The sequence below is a fragment of the Hippopotamus amphibius genome, chromosome 5 (genome assembly GCF_030028045.1).
Source record: "Hippopotamus amphibius kiboko isolate mHipAmp2 chromosome 5, mHipAmp2.hap2, whole genome shotgun sequence".
Taxonomy (NCBI): domain Eukaryota; kingdom Metazoa; phylum Chordata; class Mammalia; order Artiodactyla; family Hippopotamidae; genus Hippopotamus; species Hippopotamus amphibius.
In genome coordinates, this window is record NC_080190.1 from 112,128,202 (window position 1) to 112,153,724 (window position 25,523).

The 25,523-nt window shown below is 36.2% G+C and overlaps 1 protein-coding gene across 1 annotated transcript in view; it reads left to right on the forward strand.

Moving 5' to 3' along the window:
• The window catches only part of UBE2W (ubiquitin conjugating enzyme E2 W), a 68,462-nt gene extending 56,357 nt beyond the window's left edge, over positions 1–12,105 (forward strand). Inside the window, exon 6 of the mRNA XM_057735569.1 lies at positions 6,672–12,105. Within this exon, the coding sequence (XP_057591552.1) occupies positions 6,672–6,685 (14 nt within the window). The 3' untranslated portion in view covers positions 6,686–12,105. The remainder of the gene's footprint in view (positions 1–6,671) is intronic.
• Positions 12,106–25,523: the final 13,418 nt, after the last annotated feature.

Sequence of the window (25,523 nt, forward strand, 5' to 3'; positions counted from 1 at the left end):
TACCTTTTAATCTCATATAGAAAGTATTTCCTTTGGGTTGAATTAATAAGCATTTTTTAAAAATACAGCAATAGAAAAAGTATTTTTTTAAAAGTTGGGTATCAACTCTGGAGGAAGGAAGCAAGAATTTCTGAACTTGAAAGGCATCACAAATTAAACATTTAGATATATGAAAATTTAAACCTTATATAAAAGCATGGAAAAACACCTCAAATCACAGTTGATATAGAGTTAAAAAAAATAAAATTGTGACAGACATAGCTTGATAAAAATAAAGACTAGTTATAATAGTTGTTTAAGAATAAATTAAGTAAAAAAGCATGGGCAAAAAAAGTTCAATACAGTAAAATAATTACAAATTTAATATTTTGGAACTTATTGGATTGGCAGAGTTTTTTAAAATGAGTGCAGTGTTGGAGGAGGAGAATAAAGGGTAGAATAAGACAGTGTTTTCGTATTTGCTGGTGGCATAGCAAGTCTGTGTAATCTTTAAGGAAGCAGCAGTTCATCAGTGCTTAGCAGTTCAGCGATAATTTAACAAGCTTAAAGTTCAAGATTGAATCTTTTGTCTTAGTTGCTAAACTTCTGAGAATCCATCCTTAGAAAATCATCTTCATAACAAAAAATGTTTGATGCATGAGATGTTCCATGGAACATTGTTTATAATGTGCGCTCTACTCCTTATCCTCTGTGTTGTTTCCACGTGGGCCATTTGCCTGGAACCACTTCTTCCACTCTTCTAGGGAACTCTTTCACCAAAGCCTTGTTGATTACTCTGTCCTTTAAGGAATCTAATAAACTTTATTACTCTGCCAGAATGCTGGTTTTGTTTTACTTTTGAAGATATCCCCAGATAATTTTGATATGGCTGGTCACTTGATAACTACTGTTTCAGGGATTCTTAAGTATAAAAGGACAGGTTTCCCATGGGATTCTTTCTGAACGCTAAGGTCCACTAAAACTAAACAAGATACTACTTGAATTAAATGGCCTTATACTTAGGCTTACATTGCTGGCTTCTCATTCTTTCACAGCCTCTTGCCTTTTAGGACTAAACACTAAGCTGTCTCTTCCCTCTGTGCCTTTACAAAGAACCTTTTCAAAAACAAAAAAGGACATTCCTTGAGTGTCACAGTCTCCTTTACCATTGCATAATAAGTTCTTAAGATTAGTCAGTCAAGAATATTGACAAACACAACTAAATCAAAAATTTTTTTAAATGTCGAAGTTGCCAAGATAATAGTTATTTTATTTCAGACCCAACCTCACTAATAATAGAAAAATTCCCCTGTTGTCTTTTCCACAGTATTTTAAAAGTCACTTTAAGTTTTTTTTGTCGAACTTGAGAAGTTGTCTTAGAGTGAGAGAATTTTAAAAATATGTATATTTCTAAATACAGTCCTCTTTCCCACTCTATCCCACCCCATTGTTCGACAAGTATATTCCCATTTTTTCCTTCCTTATTCCCTGGTAGGGAAATTTCAAAAAGATAATCATCTTTCAAGCCCTCTAATGCTACCATGTATAGTCAAAAGGACTTATGAGAAGGCCTGTACTTAATAGGCAAGAATTTCTTAGTAAGACAGAGTTTCTGAATAAGACAGAATTTCTTACTGCCTGCTTTTGAATAAGAAAACTTGCATAGTAAAACTGGAAACATAAAAATTCTTTACAATAAGATATACTTTATAGTAGAAGTTATTTTTCATAGTTTTTATGTTACTTGAGAAATCCATACTTTTATAACTGAAGTAGAAAAGTTTTAACAGTTTAAAAATGGATCATCTCCAAGTTAGCCAAGAAGCACTAAGAAAAGAGGCTTTTCAAACTAAATTAACTGCTTAACGTAAAATAGTACAGAGTTTGTGTAGGAGTTCATTTTCCCAATAAACAGAGTAAAAGTGCCCCCCCATACAAATTAGCTATTTTAAAAAGGCACCTGATTCTAATTCAACTAAATCATGACTGTCCTTGTCTAGTTTCCTGTCCCAGGTACAGATACATTTTTTTCATTTACAAATAATCCTGTTTAAAACGTCCTCAGTTCATAGAGTTACAGTGACCATTTTTATCTCAATATGTTTTCTGCTCCTGCTTGAACCCTGTATGCCTGAAGAACCCCCGCTCTTCTGCATTTTCCCTTAAATGGATGGTTTTGCTCCATGAGTGAGCATCATACGAAATCAGGGGAGGGTAGTATTCATTATACTTTGAAATGATAGAGCAACCGCTCTGTCATACAGGTGGTTGGGTACAGGGACTCTTTCTTGAACTCTTCCTTTACTTTCACAAAGCTAAAGTAAAGCATTTCAGCTGACATTATAGCTGAATTTGGAAAATCTTATCAAAAAAGGTAATCATGCACATCAAACAGAACCACACCAGCTTTGTTTTAGAACTTTTGAAATTTCAGCTTATGTTTTTCTGTTTAGCTGCTTTAGTTCCAAAAGATCTTCATTGATTTCATTCTTCTTATAATGCCAGTTACCAAGAAATATAGACTCTAGTTATTTTCTTACCATCATCTAATTCTGAAAGGATTACAAGGTCAGAGCGATGTCTTGATGTGACCTGCAGTGCTAAACAAACGGTCAGAGACTGAACAAAGACTGCTGGAGTTGGAAGACTCACTGAAACATTTAACATTTCAGTTTCTAGAAACCAAGCAAAATTGTAGACCTCAAGTGTCAAGGTCCATAACCCTTCTGTGTGGGGCTGACCAACATACTTGGGTCAGCGTGGGTCAGTATGTCTGTCAGGTGTAATCAAAGAGGCAAGAGAGGTTTTGGTTGAGATTAGTGACATCAGTGTACCTCAGAGGGGCTTCCAGGATGTAGGATGGAGGTATTATTAATGAAAAATAACAAATCTGAAATTTAGTTGATTTTCTTTTTTAGAAGAGAAGGGCTCAGCTGACACACCAAAATTGAGCTGCCAGATACTAGTGTTGAGTTCTTGAAAAAAAGCCTCTCTGAGTTGAAGTTTGTGATCTTCCACATTATTAGTATACCTTGAAAATTAGGCCAATCATGCTACCCCACTGTTACTGTCTTTGTATACATCACACCTTACATTGCATTTATTTTGAGATTCTTCTTTAGCACACAATAACTTACTAAAGTGTAAAAAGTCATTGATATGTGAATACACATTCCTTATTGTTAATCACTTGAAGTTGACTATCAACCTGTTGTCCAGAACTGTTTTATAGTTTCTATTCACTAAGGAATTAAGGTTGTACCTGCATTGGAATGTGAATATTCCGTGTTGCCAATTAAGGTGGGGGTCCATATGCTTTGAAAAACCAATTGAGCTGAGAATAGGGTTAAAAAAATAAAGGGACCTAACCAAAATAGGTGTTTGAATACAGCAGCTCATCTCAGCATACAGAAGGGCTGAAGAAGTTACCTATGATTCAGGTGTAGAATCTTCCTTAGAAAACAGATCTGTACCCAGTTCAGTGCACAAATTAATGATTGAGCCTCAGAATTCTGTATCATAAAACAGACATAATTGTTCTTGAAAAAGATAACAAGTAGCTTTTTATGAGATCATAAAAATATTTCAGTGAGATAGCCAACTAGAATCCATTAATAACACCCATCTAGGGCTTCCTAGGTGGTGCAGTGGTTGAGAATCCGCCTGCCATTGCGGGGGACACGGGTTTGATCCCTGCTCCAGGAAGATCCCACATGCCTCGGAGCAACTAAGCCCGTGTGCCAAAAAAAAACAAAAACAAACAAAAAAAAAAGTTAAAAAAAAAAAAATAATAATACCCATCTGTTTTCTGGGGATCAATATTAAATATATACGACTTAGTTTCATAAATGATTCTTTTCACAGATGGGAGTACAGATCTGTGGTTCCTGAAACATTTTCCTTAAGGTGATAGATAATTGAACAATATAGTTTAAGACGGCTATTGTATTGGCTCCAGAAAAACTAGACTTATAAGAACTAAATTGGCATAATGTTCAGATATTATGTCCAGTAGACTGATGAGATGGTAATTTGGGGAGTAGAGGAATATCTTTTTTATAAAACTATAGACTACGTTCTGGTTTCATTTAGCTGGAACATTTCCTATAGGCTAATGAGGATCATAAGGGGATAGGAACACAAAATTGTCTCAGACCAGTATTAACAAACTCCTTTTCTCCCTGCTTGATAACTATCCATAGGCTTACTGCCTATGTTAGTTGTGAACCTTTTTGTCTCTTGGGGGTAGCATCCCACTTCCTAGCTATTGACCTCTTACTACGTTCCTTTTCTTCTAGTCTTCTGTCTCTGGGGATATGCAGGGAGATGGTTTCCAATATAATGTGATGGTTTTTATACTTTGGGGAAATTTAAATGACCTTCTTCTAATATCGTTCTGTCATTCACATTTCCCAGGAGCCCAGTGAAGTTAGCCATGGTAGGTGTCCCCTCTTTGAAACTGGTATTTTGTATATTATGTTTGAGGGTATAATTTTAGTAGGTTCTTTTCTATAGTTTCAGAAAAAAATTAAGTGGTTTATAATGAGTTTTTTTTTTTCAGGCCATAATTTTGCCACAAATACTTTAGCCAAGAGGTTAAACATATTGTGTTCTTTCACCAACTTTTATAGACCTGTACTTGTCTGGATCCAAGACAAGTGTACTCTAACAACTTTTTTTTTTGGAGGCCAGTCCCAGTATCCAGTATCCTTTTCATATAGCTAGGAAGCTGTGTTCCTTCTGTTAACAAATGAGTTTTTTGCTTCTTAGTGATTCCCTTCTTATTTAGGGAAAAGGTAGACATGGGTTTGGCTCATAACCTGTCTCCATACTGAACTTTCACTCATAGATTCCTTATTACATATAGCCGTCATGGATATGTAATGTTTCAGCCCCTGTGGGTCCAAGTATCAGAGAGAATTGAAATCCATCTTCAGAACTTATTTAATAAGCTTATTTCTCCAAAGATAGAGGAATGAAAACAAGTAGTATCGTGTTAGTCCTAAACTTCTTTTAACGTCTGACCCAAGATGGGGATTAGGATTGGGAGAACGGCTTCTCATGAATCTCCTAATGATTTTGGTGGTTGGTTGCACATTCATACAACAGCCTACTGTACTGAAAACTTTCAGAGTAAACAACCTGATAAAGATTATGGTTCCACCTATCAAAGGTGATATGTCTTTGGAAATAAAAGCTATCTAGTTAACTAAATAACATTATGTTTAAGCTGGATTTTATCTGTCACTTTTCTTATTATAAACATTGTCATGTGGTATGATACTAAACTTCATCCCCAGTAGTTTGACATACTAGGCAGAGTTTAAAGCCATCTCTTAGCTTAGAAATTTAAACGTTTTAGTATTAATTTCGAGGACCCTAGTATTATAAAATATTCTATTGGAGAAGTGATGTTTTAAGGAACCTCATATTCTTAAGCTTATTCTGATCTATGACATATATATCCTTTTTATTTCAAGATCCACAATCATTTAAGAAACAGATACTTTAATGTGACAATTGGGGGCTGTAAACTATTTACTTGTTCTCTTCTTAAAAATGTTCTTATTATTTAAAGGATTCTAGTGATTTAGATATACAGTAGTTTATTTTTAAAATTTAGTCTGTTTCATCCTTTAGGTTACCCTTAAGGTATAGGATCATGGAATGTTTCACTAAATTTGCCCAGCATAGAAGTTAGATTTACTGCTTTTTAGCTCTCATCGAGTCTTTATGAATGAGAATTTTATTAGCAATATATCAATCCTCACATGGGACGGTTTGTGTAAAATAGTTTGGCTGGTTTTTCAGAGTTTTCTCCTTGAGAGCTTTCACAACTTTTGATTAGTCGCCACTAGTCTTACTTCTTTCTAAAGAGTCTTTCTGAAGAATAACAAGTCCTCAAAATCCTTCAGATATGTTTTGTGAAGTAAATTTGGTAAAAAAGTCACACACACACACACCCCCACACCCTGAATTTGTGTGTGTTACATAAATGTGTTGAGGCTACCAGAAGGCATTACTAAATCTGTGGGCTTTTTTTAATGACCTCCTTTGCATATATATGTGTACTTGGTGAAAAACTTATTTTCTGAAGAGAAATTAATAACATTTACTATTGATTGATTTAGAGATTGTACGTCATTAGTGAAGTTCTTTTCTTCAAAGACATACTTGTATTATTCTGTGTTATGTAGCATGACAGTGTTGGTCAGGAGTTTACTTCCTGTCTCAGTACAGTTTTAAATTGTTGCCCGTAAAAGAATTCTCTTATGACTGGTAAATCATGAATATGTACTAACATATATCAATTTATTATTTGAAATAGAACTAACATGCTGATAATATCATTTTAAGATTTGTGTGAGAGGGAGGGAGGGAATACGGGAATATGTGTATAAATGATTGAATTTGGTGTACCTGAAAAAAAAATTTAAAAAAAAAAAAAAAGAAAGAAAGAAAAAGATTTGTGTGAACTACCACTTCCCTGAAAGAATAGAGTTTGATTTGCTTGTCACTATGTACTTGAACATAAAATGGACTTTTTTATTTGCGGGGATGGAGGGAGACAAAGTCAGAAATGTTAACCATGTTCTTCTTGCTACTTGAAATTATTTCTGTATTAGACTAACTTGTAGATTTTGCTTATGCATGCTTGACTATTTTAATTCTTTTTTCTCCTTTTCTTAAAGATGATACTTGTTGATGCCACTGTTATCATCCTCCTAGCAGAAGATAGTCCTACTGAGAAAATGAGCACTTTGATCATTCAGTCTTTGAACTTTAACCTTTGACTGGAAGTGACCTATAGGCAATGAAGACTACTTCCTTTTACTGCATTTTTACTCGTGTGCATTCTGGGCGCATGTTGATCGCTGGTGCAGTCCAGGCAACTGACATGCTTTTATTAGTCATACAGTATTAATGCAGGTGTCAGGAAATGTCAAATATAATTCCATTTTTTATTTTTATTTTTTTAAGCTTTTGGAAAAGTTCCAGGTCCTCATGTATTGTGCAATAACAATGACTTCCTTGGCGGTTTTGGGACGTTCGTTGCCGGCAATGAACGTTGTAACAGGAAAAATTTTCATTAACTCCTGCCACCCAATGATTAATGCATGATAGGGCCTATGAAATGAACTTATCAGTTAGAGTGGGATTATAAATAAAGTGAGGGATCCAGCATTACTTCGAAAGTTACCCCAACTGCTTATCTTTGGATTCTATGCACTGTGAACCTAAGGTTAACCGCATGAATTAACATGCGTCTTTAAAGGACTGTAGTGAAAGATCATTGCATATTTATTGAATTGTTTATATCTGCTGTCAGATTGTTTTGACGTGGATGGTTTTCAAGTAACATTGGCAGAGAGGTACAATATGTTATCCCTATGGTGAAAATAAATTCATTTGTTGTATATAGTTCCTCAATCTTTGAAGTAAAGGTATGAGTAATATAGGGTATGAATGGTTTAATCAAGGCTTTATTTTGGAAGTAACAAAGATGGCAGTGATGACTAAACTGCTGCAGTCCATAACTTGGGCTTGTTATTTGTACATTAATGATTTTTTCCAAATAGATTACACTCTGTTACTTCCTGCTAGCCATCAGCATGAGCCCTACTGCCTAAACACTATTTCATTTATTTATGTTTGGAAAATCCATAAACATTTTCGTTTGCAATTTTGTTTCTTTTGTTATGTTTTAAGTCAAGTTTGAATGTTACAATACTTTAATTGAAAAACTTTTGTCAAGTTTTTTCTTGTAAATTTTCTTTACTTGTAAGTATCATCTTGTCCTTCAATCCTGTACCCTAAAATAAGAAATACATTTTTGACAGAGGCTTAATGTTTTAACAAAAGAGTGTGGACATTTTTATTTTAAAATTAGGCAAAAGTACACTATAGAGTGATGTTTGCTTATTTGTCTCACACAACCATACAGTTTTTTTCTGGAGGGATTTGTTTTGTTTTGTTGTTATTTAAGACTTTGCTTACAGCTAGATAACGTTTTTCTGTAGGAAAAAAAAGTTGTTTGAAAGGTCCAGCTCTCAGTACCATGTAAGTTAATGCTACTACAACTAGGTTCTCTTTTTAAAAAACAGTTAATGTATTTTATAAATTACCTTTTCACATATGCAAAATCTGTTTCTACTACAATGTTATTTTTTACTAATGCCTATTGTTGCCCTCTTTTTGACGTATCCTACAGTGAATACATGAATCAATTTGGGCTTAAAAATTAAAATCAGTTGGCTAGAAGGTTTGGAATATGTACCCCAGCAAAACCATCCAATCAATAATTGGCAAAGAATATTTTAAAAATTATTTTTCATCTCTGTATAGTTGACATTTTGTAGCTTTGTACATGTTGTTAATCAAGGGCGTGTAATTTTACACTCTAAAAGTACAATTGTTGAACTCAGGGGTGGGTAGACTTCTAAAATATGTCTGCTGTAGAAATAACTTGAAAAAAACATTTTAAACTATGGCCAGCCACCAAATCGTGGACACTGTTTATACTGCTAGTTAGCAACTACCACTGTTTAAAATTTAAAATTTAAAACATTTTTGTTCTATTTTGACTAGATACATGTAAGTTCTCACAGTAGTCTTTATCAGTCTTATTAGTTGGCCGATTTAACCAAGACAAAAAAATGTTTTTTGGAATGCTTTGAACTACTCTTAGTTTTAACTGCTTTTTAATATGAAAATTGCAGCTGTAAATTATGTATTTTTCATATTTTACATAACTGCTCTAAACTACTGATTCACCTGATCATTTTCCGGGGTGGGATGGGGGATCTCTCTCCATACTGCTGGTCCTCTTACTAAAATCCTTTTATAAAGAAATGACCTGTGACATTTATTCACCAAAGGAATCAATATACCAGGTCAAAGATTAACAATGCTGTCGTATAGATTAATAGGTCATATGTAGCCTCAATTGAGTTTTTTAATACAAATAATAGTATTTTTAACATACCTCTCTCTCTACATAGAGATACCATACAATAAATTAAAATGACACAGAGGAAAGTAAAGGAAAACCAAATAATTTTGGTACATTTTAGGGTTTAAGGAGAAGATAGGATGAAATATCCTAAAATATAGACGCACCAACCATTCAAAATTTGCAGTCTGATAACACCTTATGCGTTACTTCCTTGAACTTAGAAATCATTGAAAACGCCTGTGCACTTAGATTTAATTAAGTTAATTTTAAATGTAAGCTACATTATTAAAAGACATAAGATGTTTACCTGAGTCATTGCTCAAGAGAGGGCAATTTACCGGCTTTGTAATAATAAAAGAATATTTCTCTGTAATGTGTTGTGACAACCAGAATAATCAAGAAAGTGTACATAGGAACATGCTGTTTCCCTCTTCCCTGCCTTCCCTCTGCGAGGCGCTGTCTGCTGCATAGGTCTACAGAATTATGCCTTCACATTTAGGACAATATGTACTCTCTTCTTGTTTATTTATTTATTTATTTATTTTAAGGCCATTCTTCTGGTTTGCCAAATTCTGTTAAGGCAGTGATACATTCAATTCCTTATTTTGCATGCTTAGATCATGAACTTGGTGCCCTTTAAAAAAAAAAAAAAAAAACTATGTCAAGTAGGTAATTAATACCATAGATTTTAAAGAGAGAAATGGTTTTCAGTTTTTTAAGATAAATTTTTAAAAATAAATTTTATGGCTCTTCTCTTAAGGAATTTAATATTCATCTCTAAAGAATTTACTTGTAATGTACAAATTCCTCCTTTTTAGCTCCCAGGGAAATAAGGCTTTTTATTAATCCCTGGAAGAAAATGCTAAAAAATAGCTTTTATATACAGTTCATCTGGAGAACGATCTTAATCCTTATTGTTTTGACTAGGTACATAAATATTTGGTATAAAGTAACTAGAATAGTTTACTACTTTTTCCCCTCTGAAATTTTAACTATATACAAAAAATATATATCATTAGATTCCTGTGGTGGATAGTAATTTCTTCAGATTCTAAAACAGGTATCTAGTGACTGCTTAATCGTTCCCAGATTGCATCAAAGAGGAATTGAAATGAGTAATGATATGAAAATGGTATGTAACCACATATTACTTGTTTCTGGTAGTCAAGTCTTATTTTTTAAAAAGCCTATTGTTTTTGAGAATTGAGATATTTAAAACTTGTTAAAGCTTCTTCCTAAAAATAGAAGAGGAGGTACTGTGTGTTTAAAAAAATTTTTTTTTAAATAAAGAATTCGGTGTCACTAGTTCTAAGCCTTTATGGTTACTGCTGCTTATATTTCTCGATCTCACTTTTATTTAGTTTTTTGTACATATTTTAGCTGAATTCATAAGATTTGTAATTGTGTGTATAAGTTTATTTTCAAAAAGAGCTGAGGCTTGACCGTATGATTCTTTTCTGAGGATTCATTGTTATCAAAACCGGCTACTGCACTATTCTGTTCTGCTGATACCTTTGCATGATTAAGATCTGTGAAGATGGTATCTTTTCATCTGCACCTCCTGGCCCTAATCCTCTTTGCAGTCTCTGTTTATTCCTCCTTTATTTTCCTTCCTTCCTGTATCCTCACAGATATCAATGGATCAGTCTTCAATGTCCCTCTGACCTCTCAGTTTTTCTCCCCTCTTCCCTCCCTTCCTTCTTTCCTTCCTTCCCTTTCCTCTCCCTTTCCCTTTCTTGAGGTTAGGAAATCCAGAGAAGGAGGATTATTAAAAGTATATCAGGAAAGATTTTAATAAAAAGACCCCATCCTACAAATAATTTCCAATAACCTAATTTTAGTCCATCAGTAGATGGCTAAACTTGTTGAATAATTGACTACTTGATAAATAAGCTGTTGTTAGCCATAATTTAGTTCTTAAATACTGATATTGAAGGAATTTTGTTTACTTTTTGGCTGTGACTCTCTCAAAGCCTAATTATTGCCCAAATGAATTAAATTATTTATTTTGGTGAAAGTGTTTTTCCATTTAGGTTTCTAAACCATTTTGAGATTTGGAACTATTTTTTAAAAGTGATAATTTGTGGGAGACTTTTACTTTCTCAAGTGTGAATTAAAGACAGACTTATATACACCATTATTGTTAGAGGCCCATGGAATCTAAACATGTACTTCAAATTCAGATCTCTGTCCTTCAAGTTGAAGTTCTGGTTCTGACTATGGTCCTGATAATTGAGGCGTTTATTGTGACTTTAATTCTCAAATGTCAGTGTTGGGGCTTATATTTGGGGATGAATCTCCAAAATTATTACATGAATATCTTTTTTATGAAAATCTTTTTGTTAATAAAACAATGTGATATCTGAAGCCATTTTGAACACGTGGAAGAAATGTCTGAGTAGAAGCCAGTATGTCTTCACATATGGGAGGAACTTGAGTTTTGCAAGTTGAGTGCAGTGATTGGGAAAGGAGAAACGGTTCTTGTTGTATTTCTTGGCACATACACCATCAGGGTTTTGAGAAAAGTTTGCCTCTACAATAATTCTCAGAGCTGTTTTATTAAAGGCAAAAGCATGGTTTCAAAACTCACCAGCTTTGGCTTGTTAGGTCTGACTTCACTGTCGGATTTCCTGGCACATCAAATGATTGAATAATCCTGCCTAATTAAAAACCTGAAACAATGAATAAAGAATTTGGTAGATTGTGTCAGATACCCTGGAAATGCAAGTCTCTTCATAGCTAACCGCAGATTGTTTACATAATGCAAATTGATTGTCCAGCTCAAGGAACATAGTTATTTTAAGAATAGATTATTAGGTCAGTTATCTAGTAGCCAAGAATTAGGTGCATGTTCAAGTCATAATGGATTTGTTATTTTTAGTTGGTATCATTTTTCTCTCAATATTCAGAAATACAGGTTGTGCATTTTGTTAATCAGAATGGAAGCTCATGCTTGAAAATTTGCATAGGGTGGATGTATATATTTTATAAAATCGAGTTGTAAAATATGTAAAGCTACTGCTTTTTAAGTAGAATATAACTGTTGACAGATAAATCTATATATTATATATTTTTAAACACCTGTATCAAACTTTTGTTAGTTGAATATAAACTACATTGTGTGCTTTATGGAATTGAGTAACTTTTAATAATAAAGCAGTTGTCATTGATTTCTTTTTCTGTAGACTTCAATACTAAATTGGATAGATATTAAACCTTTTTGTAGTTTATGATAATGTGAAAATTTATATAATAATTCCTCATTACAAAAGACTGATCTTTAAAGGATTATGGAAATAGTGACGTCCATTTCCAAAACAAATATGACAGAATGAAGATAGTCACTAAAGCCACTTGTTTTTTTAATTTAAAGATCATCTTTGCTTAGTAGTGTAGCCTAGTGTGTTTTAGTGGCTCTTCATGCTTTAATTAAGTCCTGATTAAAGACTGGGCATTTTCAGAAAAGATGGAAATTGAGACCAGAGCACTTGCTTGGAGTTACCGTGAGTCTGGTGCTTCTGAGCTTCAAGTTGTATGATTAGTAAGGACATTACATCTGTAAAGAACTTCCAGATGCTTTCCCAAGTATACTAACAGATCAAGTAACTTACATAAAAGTGACTTATGAAAGTATGAGAAGAGAGAAGGAAACAAACAGAAGAAGGGGGTATCTCCACATCTCAGTTACTCCTGGCAGGAAGAAATTCAGTATGCTCTGCTGCTATTCTAAGTTTTCTTTTCACAGGGGATCTACTTACCCAGGAGCACCATACTCCTCACTGGGGCAGCTGTAGTACCATAAAGCTCTCTTATCTCAACAAGCTATTTCTGCAGCCCTAAACAATTAGGTTAGTAGCTGATTAGGTAAATGCAAGATTCATCTTTCTTTGTACTTTTATTATAATGCTTAAAATCATTTCAACCTCTCACAAAAGGTGTGACTTTTCTCTACTAGTTTAAGCGACTGTGGATAAGCAGTTTTGTTGAAATCCTCCCCGTATTCCATAGTATTTTTCACAGTAACATAACACATGGCAAAATTAAACAGGAACTGAATAAAAGGGTCAAATAAGGAAAGTTGAAATAAGAAAGTAAGGTAGAAAATATCTTTCGTACATGTACTTGAGCTTCAAGGACCTAATGTAGGTGGATATATATCATCAGGCAAGACCCTAATGTGGATGGTTATATCCTGCAGAAAAGGAGGCCAATTTAACATTAAAAATTTATCTCCACTCTCAGTTCCCCCAAATGCCTATTTCTCTTTATCTTTTGTTTCTTTTTTAAAATTTTCTTATTGGAGTATCATTGCTTTACAGTGTTGTGCTAGCTCTTGCTGCACAGCAAAGTGATCCAGCCACGTGTATACACAATCCCCTCCCTCTTAGATTTCCCTCCCATCCAGGTCACCACAGCGCACCGAGCAGAGTTCCCTGTGCTATACAGCAGGTCCTCACTAGTTATCTGTTTCATCTTCAGCAGCATATATATGTCAATCCCAATCTCCCAATCATCCCACTCTGCCCTTCTCCACCTGGTGTCCACACATTTACTGTCTACATCTGTGTCTCTATTTCTGCTTTGCAGATAGGTTCATCTGTACCATTTTTCTAGACTCCACATGTATGTGTTAATGTACGATATTTGGTTTTCTTTTTCTGGCTTACTTCACTGTGTGTGACAGTCTCTAGATCCATCCACGTCTCCACAAATGACCCAATTTAGTTCCTTTTTATGGCCAAGTAATATTCCATTGTATAAATATACCACATCTTTATCCATTCATCTGTTGATGGACATTTAGGTTGCTTCCATGTCCTGGGCTATTGTAAATAGTGCTGCAGTGAACATTGCGGGTGCATTTGTCTTTTTGAATTATGGTTTTCTCAGGGTATATTCCCAGGAGTGGAATTGCTGGGTCATATGGTAGTTCTGTTTTTAATTTTTTAAGGAACCTCCATAGTGTTCTCCATAGTGGCTGTATCAATTTACATTCCCATCAGCAGTGCAAGAGCGTTCCCTTTTCTCCACACCCTCTCCAGCATTTTTTATTTGTAGATTTTTTAAATGATGGCCATTCTGACGAATGTGAGGTGGTACCTCCTTGTAGTTTTGATCTGCATTTCTCTAATAATTAGTGATGTTGAGCATCTTTTCATGTGCCTCTTGGCCATCTATGTGTCTTCGTTGGAGATTATCTTTGCTGTTATAGTTAATTGCATTCCTATCCTACTTAGTTATCCAAATGAAGAATCTAACACTTGTTTACTAGTCCTCTGACATTTTTCATTATTAAGTCCTGTTGAGCCTACCTTTAAACCATCTCTGAAATTTCTCCCTTTTCTTCAGTCCCCTTGTCATTATGACTTTGCACTGCCTGGCCCCACGATGTTCCCTGGCTGCTCTTCAGCCCTCCACGCACCTTGTTCCATAAGTAACAGCACAACAAGACTACCTGTACTTTGCTAACGTTCTTCCCTGTTCCTCGAATGTCCATTATCTGCTTTTCTATCTGCAAGGTCCAATTCAAATGTAGTTATAAAGTTACCATCTTTGTCCTTCCCTCTTTACCCTCTACCAGTCTTCTATCCGGAACTCTTTACATGGGGGTAGTGTCTCAATTGTGTTTGTGTACCGAGCACATGGCACAGTACCTACCACATAAGCTTTTTTTTGAAGCTCTTTATTGGAATATAATTGCTTTACATTCTTGTCCCAGCTTTTGAGGTACACCAGAATGAATCAGCTGTATTTATCACCTAAGCTTTTAATAAATGTTAGTTGAATGAATTAACCTGATTGTATTTTTATCCTAGCTTTTTCAAAGAAACTTACTTAGGCACTAGCAACTTTGAAACATGCATCTAAACTAAAGCACCATGTGTGTGAAATGTTATAGCAGAACACCTTACCCTTCCTGTCCCAGAGAGTTTGAAAAAATTGCTTTAAAGTAAGTCATTAGTCATTCTTAATTAGTTTTGCTTTCTTTTATAAAATGCCTTATCTCTGAGGTAAATTGCTTGAATATATTCACAAATTAAGAATAAAATTATTTTAAACTAAATACATCTGAGGAACTCTGAGATCATAAAGGTAAAGCTAACTCGCATTAAAGTTAAAAATGGACATTAAGCAAATGCTTAGTGATGACCTCTCCTATACCAAGAAGACTGGTGACAAGAAAAAGCATATATCTTCCAAGGGCCTATATTAAGGGAGATAAGAAATAGATAATACAACGGTGATGAGCCTAGAGGGGTACAGATAAATGGTAGTTTCTGATAATCAGGGGAACAAGTTGTTTGCGAAAAGTATTGTCATGGCTTGAAAAATACAAACTTTGTGGATGGGTTCTAGGCAAGTACGAAGATAACAAACACAAAAGCTCTAGGACAGGATTGTATGAAGGTCATCCCAGAGGATGATGTGTCTGCTTCAGAGACAAGGAGCAGAAGCCAAAGGCCAAATGATGTAGGGCTTTATGAGTCAGGATAAGGTTGAAACTGATTTTTCAAAGATTCTACTAAACAGATAAACCTAGCACTCAAAGATACCTTTGTTCTCGGGGCATTTATCAATTGGGAGGGAATTAGGAAACTGAGCCATTGTGTGGGCAGTATCACAGGGAAGTTTGCCCAGAAAACAAAGCCCAGGATATGCCCCAAATGAGGCTGAGCCACTACACCAACATCCCACCCATCAAATCTAACTTAAAGCCAGAACCCAGTAGAATTCCACTCCAAGAGTAAAGTTCACTTGAGAAAACAGCCCTGATTCAGACTTGCACCCTGGAGTGTTTTGGGGAATAGCAGGCTGTGGACCAGACTTAAGATGAGGATGCTGACTGGCCATGTTCTCAGGAGGTGATTAGAAGTAACTGACACTCCTCTCTGGAGAAAGCTGTTCTCTTTGTAGGCCTCCAGTTATTCCCTCCAACTGATTTATTTCAATACAGTGACCAGTACATAAAGATTATCTGGGAAACAAATCATGATCAAACAAACAAACAAAACAGAAACAACAGACTTAGAAAGCATTGGAGGGGTGGGGTGGGGTGGGGAGTGATGTGGTTTACAGCTCTAGAGCATGCCACACCGTGTTGGGAGTTTATCAAGAACAAGAACCTGTCCTGTTCAACTTTATACTTATTCAAATATTGAGTGCCTGCTGGTCCCAAGGAGTGTATGATCTGGGAAGGAGAGTGGTATCATAGGGTAATAACAGAATGCTGAGTGAGTGTGAAAGCAGGACCACTCATAAAATGGGTAACTAATAAGAACCTACTGTATAGCACAGGGAACTCAATCTGTAATGACCTATATGGGGAAAGAATCTAAGAAAAGGGTAGATATATATGTATAACTGATTCACTTTGCTGTACAGCAGAAACTAATGATTTACAACATTGCAAATCAACTGTACCCCGATAAAAATTGAAAAAAAAAAAAAAAAAGGGCAGTAACAATCAAAGCTGACTAAGGGAGTCTGGAAAGAATTCCATGGGAAGTTAAGAGTATTTGCCAGGCATCTGAGATAAAGCACACAGCAAGTGCAAAAACCCAGGGTGAGAGAGAACAGTGTGTAGCATTAAATTTGGATGAGGGAGTGGTGAAAATAAGTCAAGAGATGAAACTAGAGCTAGAACATGACAGACCAGGTTATAGGATTTTGATTTTACCTTACAGGCAGTAGTGACTGACGGAATCAGATCTGCACTTCAGAAAAATTACCTTGGCCATAGGCTGGAGAGTGTGGAAGGGTCACAAACCTGGAGGGGAAAACAAGAGGCTGAATTGTAATCCAAACAGGTGACACTGATGTGAATTGACTATAAAATATTGGCATAAATATAGACATATACATCAGTGGAACAGAAGGGAGAGTCCAAAGGTAGGGTCAATTGATTTTCAAAAGAGATGCTAGGGAACTTGTAGAGGAAAAGAATAATCTATTCAACACATGGTACTACAGCATTTGAAAAGCCATTTGCAAAAAATAAAAATCCTGCCTCACGCCATATACAAACATTAACCCAAGATGAACCATAGACCTAAATTAAGAGTAAAAACTGAAATTTCTTTTAAGAAAATGAGAAAATCTGAGATCTTGAATTTGGCAAAGATTTCTTAACTATGTCACAAATTATTGAAAATGATTAAGATGCTCAACTTCACTAATTATCACAGAAATGCAAATCAAAACTATAGTGAGGTATAACAACTCCACAGTCAAAATGGCTATCATTAAAAAGTCCACAAGTGATAAAATTGCTGGAGAGGGTATGGAGAAAAGGGAACCCTCCTACACTGTTGGTGGGAATGTAAATTGGTGCAGCCACTATGGGAAACAGTATGGAGGTTGCTTAAAAAATTAAAAATGGAGTTACCATATGATCCAACATTACCACTCCTGGGCGTATATCCAGAGAAAAACTAATTTGAAAAGATTCATGCACCCCAGTGTTCATAGCAGTACTTGTTTACAGTAGCCAAGACATGAAAGCAACCTAAATGTCCATTGACAGAGGAATGGATAAAGAAGATGTGGTACACACACACACACACACACACACTGGAATATTACTCAACCATTAAAAAGAATGAAATAATGCCATTTGCAGCAACATGGATAGACCTGGAGATCATCATACTAAGTGAAGTAAGTCAGAGAAAGACAAATATCATATGATAACACTTAAATGTGGAATATAAAATATGATACAAATGAACTTATTTACAAAATAGACTTACAGACAGACATAGAAAACCAACTTATGGTTACCAAAGGCAAAGGGGTGGGAGGATGGATGGATGGATAAAGAAGATGTGGTATATATATACCATGGAATACTACACCATAAAAAAGAATGAAATTTTGCTATTTGCAATAACATGAATGGACTTGGAGGATTTTATGCTTAGTGAAATAAGTCAGAGGAAGACAAATACTGTATGTTATCATTTATATGTGGAATCTAAAAAATAAGGCAAACTAGTGAATATAACAACAAAAAGTAGACTTACAGATACAGAGAACAAACTTGGTTACCATTGGGGAGAGAAAAGGGGCAAGGGGCAAGATATGGATAAGGGATTAAGAGATACAAACTACTATGCATAAAATAAGCTACAAATTGTATAGCACAGGGAAGATAGCCAATATTTTTTTTAGTAACTATAAATGGAATATAATCTTTAAAATTGTGAATTATACTGTGTTATACACCTGAAACTTACTGTTGTAAATCAGCTAAAGCTCAATAAAAAAGATAAATCAGTGTTTGCCGGAGGATATAGAATGGTGGGAACAAGCATGAATCAACTTTTGGAGGTGATGGATATGTTCTTTATCTTGATTATCTTGATGTCACAGATGTGCATGTATATATAATTATGTATATACACACACGTGTGTGTGTGTATAAACTCAGTTTTTTTTGTTCTACATTGCACATTTAAATGATTTTAGTTTATTGAATATCTTACCTCAATTAAACAGAATCAGGAGGCTTTCAAATAAAAGACAAAGGACGATGATGACCTGAAATAGAATATGAGAATGTAGACAAATTTAACTGTAATCAACTTGCTCAAATCACAGCTTAAAAGTGACAGAGCTAGAATTTAAACCTGAGTCTGATTGACTCCAAAATTTCATGCCCGAAGTCAATACGCTTACACTTCGAATGACCCCACCGCATATTCTTGAGTTGGACACTGTGTGGAGAGCTTTGACCTTCACTAAAACACAAGGAGGAGAAGCAGATTTGGGAGAGGAGATATGTTTGTATTCCCCATAGTACCAAATATGGTAGCTTATGTAGTCAGTTACTGAGTGGGGATGCAAGCTAAAGTTTTTAAGTGGCAATGATAATGAAATATCTAGTGTGATATAATTTTACTTAGTTCATGAGCTTATTGCCTATTGTCAAACAGCTGGAAAGGAATTTAATATTTTCTAGTCCAATAACCTAACCAAATGAATGAATAATTTCTCAGCCTCTTTAAAGTGATCACTCCTGACTGCCTTCACTGATGGGAATTAACCTAACTCAGAAAAAATTATTGCCCTTTTCTTTTTAAATTTTTTTTTTAGCTCTTTATTGGAAAATAATTGCTTCACACTCTTGTACCAGCTTTTGAGGTACACCAAAGTGAAACAGCTGTATTTATACAAATATCCCCATACCCCCTTCCTGTCCTGGCCCTCTAAGGCATCACCCATCATCATGCCCTTTTGAATAAATCTTATCATTAACAAGTTATTTCTTCCAAACTGAAATCTGCCTCCATGTTGGATTGAACTGTGTGGAAGTCCTTACTCCCAGTACTTCAGAATGTGACTGTATTTGGAAGTAGAGTCGTTGAAGATGCAGTTGGTTGGTGAGGTCCTACACGAGTAGGGTGCACCTTAATCCAATATGAGTAGTGTTGTTCTACGATTGGAGGAGACTCAGAGACATGCGGGGAGAACACCAAGGATTGCCAGGAACCACCAGAAGCAGAAAGAGGCAAGGAAGGGGTCTTCCCTAGGGCTTTGGAGAGAGCATGATCCTGCTATCACCTGACCTTGGACTTCCAGCTCCAGAACTGTGAGAGAGGAAATACCATCCAGTTCGTGGTAATTTGTCACGGCAGCCCTAGGAAACTAATACACACTACTCATCTCTTTTTTCTAGTTGTGCCTTCTGGAAACACACAGACTTAATCCTAGTCACTTCTCCAGATGTTTCCAGGTGTTTTGAGAATATATTTCTCTTTCAGGAATACATCTCCCCCTCTGGTTTTTTACGTGATACATTTTCATATCCTTTCATCATTCTTTTGTAGGGTCAAAATTTTCAAAGATGCTTTGAAGTGTGGTAACCAGAATTGATCTTACTACTTCAAACACTCCAATAAATGGAAGAGAGTGGAATTTACTCTCTGGTGTAGGTCCGAGATTTTCAAGCTGTTTTTCACAGCTCTAGGAATTCCTTGGAGGTATCTCAGGGACACACTTGAATGTATTTCGTATTGATATTCTGCATATGTTTACGTTAGGAGAAAGGGTTTGCTGTTTAGAACAAGTTTGAAAAACATTGGTTTAGACACTACTTTTAATAACACCTGTGATTGAATTCACTTTTTTTGGCAGCCACATCACACATGATTTTGATTGGTAAAGCTATGTTTTTCATTTTGCTTATATCTGTGTAGGGTTTTTGGGGGGTTTTTTGTCTTTTTAAAATTTTATTGTTTGGTCCCAAGTAAAGTATGTTACTTACTCGTATAAGGTTTTATCTTATTTAGTCCTGCCATTCTGTTGAGCCTTGTGTTTTTTGTTTTCTTTTTCCATGTTGCAACATATTCTCTCTCCATCCTTTTTAATATCACCTGGAAGCATTTGTTCTACATCTTTTCAATGTTTAGAACAAGCAAAGGACAGCAGCCTACAGAATACTATTTAGTATCTGTAGCTCAGTGTATTCTTTAAACTACTATCTAATACTTTTCTGTCACACATTAAACTGTCACCACTCAGGCCATATTTCTGTCTAGCTTTATCAAAGAAAGGAGATGCTGGTTTTCTGGTACAACTTGTTTTTGGTGAGCTTATGCTGATTCCAAATGGTCAGTCTTGTGGTTTCTATTTGAATAACTGAATTCTCTATATTGTTATGCAATTTCTGATCTGTTGAAATGCACACATTCCACTCTAAAAAAACATATCTGGAGTGACCAAGAGGTGACTGTGTCGCCATGGGGGTGCACCACACCCATTTCCCTTTGTGAAATAACTTGCTGGTCAGCTGCAAGAAGTGCAGTTAGCTGGTATCCACCAACTGTAGCCCTTCAGGGATAATCTGCTCTGTTTTAGAGCCAGAGTCACCCTTTTCCCAAGCATCTCCCAGCCAATAACTGAGCACATTGGGGGTCTGGCCCCTTCGGCCCAATATGGGACCCCTCTAATAGGTAATCCTTGCTCTAGATCTTCCCATTAGGGTGTGGAGACTGTCAGGTCTGCATCTCTGCATCTCATGCTCTCCATACCAAAATCTGCTTCCTCCCCTCTTTCCCTTCACAGGTGTCAGATCTGCATCATCGTTTGGTTTTCTCAGCCCCTTCCACCTTTGTCTTTCCAACATTACACAACCCCCTCCCTTCAACAAACCTCTCACACCCCTAACTCAGTGTCTGCTTCCTGGACAACCCGAATCAATAGAGTTGGCACTGGGTGTTGTCAAGAAGATGATAAGATGGAGTTTTGAGACCCAATCACTCACTGTCACCCTGACAACGAGGTGGTGACTTGGAAGAATGTTCCATCAGACGAGACTGCCTTGAATAGTACAATGGTTCAAGCCTTTGGAAAATATGAGAGAACAATGAATATAAGGACGATGGAATCGGCTGGTTGTTAATAAGTTGTATTGACCTCTCTTGGTCTGTTTGTGTTGCCATAACAAAATCCCATAGATGAGTGGCTGAAACAACAGAAACTTATTTCTCACAGTGTTGGAAGCTGGGAACTCCAAGATCAAGGTGTTGGCAAAGTGGATTTCATTCTGAAGCCTCTTCTTCTGGTAAGCAGCTGCCATCTCTCTGCTCACATGACCTCTTCATGCACGCACAGAGAGCCAGAGAGCTCTCTCCTCCTCCTCTTCTAAGGGCACTAGTCCCTTCATGTGGCCCTACTTTCATGACCTTATTTAAACCTGATTATCTCCCAGAAGCCCCATCGCCAAATACCAGCACAATGGGGTTTAGGACTTCAATATAGGAATTGGGGATTGGGGGAGGGGAAAACACAATTCAGCCCATAGCATCCCCAATAGAGGGATAATGCAAAATTGAGGGCAGTTAACACAGTTGAAAACTGAGTCTGAACACCAGAGGGCTTCTTTGGTAACTGTCAAGGAAGGTCTTATTTCCTGCAGTGGGAGAGCAGGAAAAGCTGAAGACCAAAGTTAAAATTCAAAACAGCCTCAAGTGGGAATTCCCTGGCAGTCCAGTGGTTAGGACTCTGTGCTTTCACCGCTGGGGAACTAAGATCCCACAAGCCATGTGGCGCAGCCAAAAATAACAAAATAAAACAGCTTTGAGTTTCAAAGATATTTGAATGCTCAGCTGAGCGAGGTTTCTTATGCCAAGGTCAAGGCCCCAACTGGGATAATTTGAGACTCTGACACGTGGGATGGAGACATCTGGGTGGATAATCCCAAGTATTTTGGTGCCCTTGACCCCTGTGGAATTTTAGAGCCTGTAGAGGTGGCCCAACCCCCTCTGTGCCCTCCTCTGCTGGAAGACTCATCAAGGACCCTTCTTAAGATCTGCCTTCTAGGAATTATTTGAGACAATTAGTTCATTTACATGGGATACAAATTAAAACTAATGATAAAAATATGATCATCAAAAAAGAAAAAAAAAAGATCTGCCTCTGCCTCTTCTTCTAGCTGCCAGGCCCATACATAGGTTTCAGATACAGCAGAGCCTTTCCGAAATATGCTGAGGAAATGGAGGGAAGGAATTATGCTTTTTTTTAATTTAATTTTTTCCAGTGTTACTGGGATGTAATTGATATACAACTATAAATTTAAAGTGTACAATGTGATGATTTTATATACTTATATATTGTGAAATTTGTATCTCAGTAGGGTTAGTTAATACTTCCATCACCTCACATAGCTACCATTTCTTTTTTGTAGTGAGAACGTTTAAGATCTATTTTCTTAGCAGCTTTCAAGTATATAATATGGTTTTGTTCTGTTTTGGGTTTTTTGGCTGTGCACCTTTCGGGATCTTAGTTTCCCAACCAGGGATTGAACCCAGGCCACAGCAGTGAAAGCTCAGAATCCTAACCAGTAGGCCACCAGGGAACTCCCTATAATATGGTATTATTAACAGTAATCATGCTATACATTAGACCCCCTGAACTTACTCACTTTACTGGAAGTTTGCACTCATTGACCAATATCTAACCATTTCTACTACCTCCAGCCCCTAGTAACCAACCACATTCTACTCTCTGTTTCTATGAGTTCAGCTTTTTTTGTTAAGATATTATTTTTTATTTTATTTTATCATATATATATATAGGTTGTATTTGGGTCGTCTTAGCTGCACACGGGCTTTCTCTAGTTGTGGCGAGTGGGGCTACTCTTTGTTGCAGTGCACAGACTTCTCATTGCGGGGCTCTCTTGTTGCAGAGCACAGGCTCTAGGTGCACAGGCTTCAGTAGTTGGAGCACATTGGCTCAGTAGTTGTGGCGCACGGGCTTAGTTGCTCTGTGGCATGTGGGATCTTCCCAGACCAGGGCTCGAACCTGTGTCCCCTGCACTGACAGGTGGATTCTTAAGCACTGTGCCACCAGGGAAGTCCTGAGTTCAGCTTTTTTATATTCCACATGTGAGTGATATCATATCATACGGTATTTGTCTTTCCCTGTCTGACTTACTTCCTTTAGCATAATGCCCTCAAGGTCCATCCCTGTTGAAGCAAATGGCAAGATTTCCTTTTTTGTTATGGGTAGAAAAGATTCCATTTTATATATACCACAATTTCTTTGTCCATTCATCTACAGAGGGACATTTATGTTGTTTTCACATCTTGGTGATTGTGAATAAAGCTTCAATGAACATGGGAGTGCAGATATCTCCTCGAGATCCTGATTTACTATCCTTTGGATATATACCCAGAAGTGGGATTGTTGGATCGTAGGGTAATCCTATTTTTTAATTCTTTGAGGAACTGGTATTCTGTGTCCCATGGTGGCTCTACTGATTTACATTTCCACCAACAGTGTACAAGTGTTGCCTTTCTCCATGTTCACTAACACTTATCTCTTGCCTTTTTGATAGCAGTCATTTTAATAATGCAAAGTGATTTCCCGTGTTTTTGCTTTGCATTTCCTTGGTTGTTAGTGATGTTGAGCATCTTTTCATGTACTCGTTGGCCATTTGCATGTCTCCTTTGGAAAAACATCTATTCAGTTCCTCATTCCTAAATATTTTATTATTTTTGATGTTACTGTGAATAGGATCACTTGCTTATTTCTTTTTCAGGTGTTTTTTAAGTGTACAGGAACACAACTGATATCTGTATGTTGATTTTTGGATCCTGTATTGAATTTCTTTATTAACTTAAACAATATTTTGGTGAAGACTTTAGTACTTTGTATGTATAAGATCATGTCATCTGCAAACAAAACTTATTTTACCTCTTTCTTTCCAAATTAGATGCCGTTTATTTCTCTTCCTTACCTGGCTGCTCTTTCCAGGACTTCCTGTACTATGTTGAATAGGAGTGGTGAGAGTGGCACACTTGTTCCTGATTTTAGAGGCAAACCTTTCAAGCTTTCACCACTGAGTATGATATTAACTGTGGGCCCATTATATATGACCTTTATTATGTTGCGGTATATTCCTTCTGCCCCAACATATGATAGTTTTTATCATGAAAGGATGTTGTATTTTGTCAGATGCTTTTTCTGTATCTATTGAGATGATCATATGATTTGTATATTTCCTTCTATTAATGTGGTATACTATTTTTATTAATTTAAATACATTGGACCATTCTTGCATCCCAGGGATGAATCCTACTTAATCATGGTGTATGGTCCTTTTTATGTGATGTTAAATTCAATCTATTAGTATTTGCTTGAGGATTTTTGTATCTGTATTCATCAGTGATGTTGGCCTGTAGCTTTATTTCTTGTAGTATCCTTATCTGGCTTTGGTACGAGGGTAACGCTGGCCTCGTAAAATTGAGTTTGGGAGTGTTCCCTCTTCAATTTTTTGGAAGAGTTTGAGAATCAGCATTAATTCTTCTTTAAATATTTAGTAGAATTCACCAAGAAAACCATTTGGCCCCAGAGTTTTTTTGATTGGGAGAATTTGGTTACTGATCCAATCTCCTAACTCATAATTAATTTGTTCAGCTTTCCTATTCCTTCATGATTCAAGTCTTGGTAGGTTATAAGTTTCTAGGAATTTAACCATTTCTTCTAGTTTATTCAATTTGTTGGCATATTCTGGTTAATAATACCCTACCCCTATCTTGCCACTCCCCCCCTTCCCTCTTTCCTCTAGTTTGTTCTCTATATCTGTAAGTCTGCTTCTTATTTTGTTATCTTCACTAGTTTATTTAGATTCCACATATAAGTGATAACATACAGTATTTGTCTTTCTCTGTCTGACTTGTTTCACTAAGCATAATACCCTCCAAGTCCGTCCATGTTGTTGCAAATGACAAAACTTCATTCTTTTTTATGACTGAGTAGTATTCCATTGTGTGTGTGTGTGAGTGTGTGTGTGTGTGTGTGTGTGTGTGTATCACATCTTCTTTATCCATCCATCTGTATATGGACACAGGCTTCTTCCATATCTTGGCTATTGTAAATAATGCTGCTGTGAACATTGGGGTACATGTATCTTTTTGATACATACCCAGGAGTGGAATTGCTGGGTCATATGGTAGTTCTACTTTTATTTTTTTGAGGAATATCCATACTGTTTTCCACAATGACTGCCCCAATTGACATTTCCACCACCAGTGTATACGGGTTCTCTTTTGTCTGTAGCCTAAGGCGTTTTAATGATTATAAT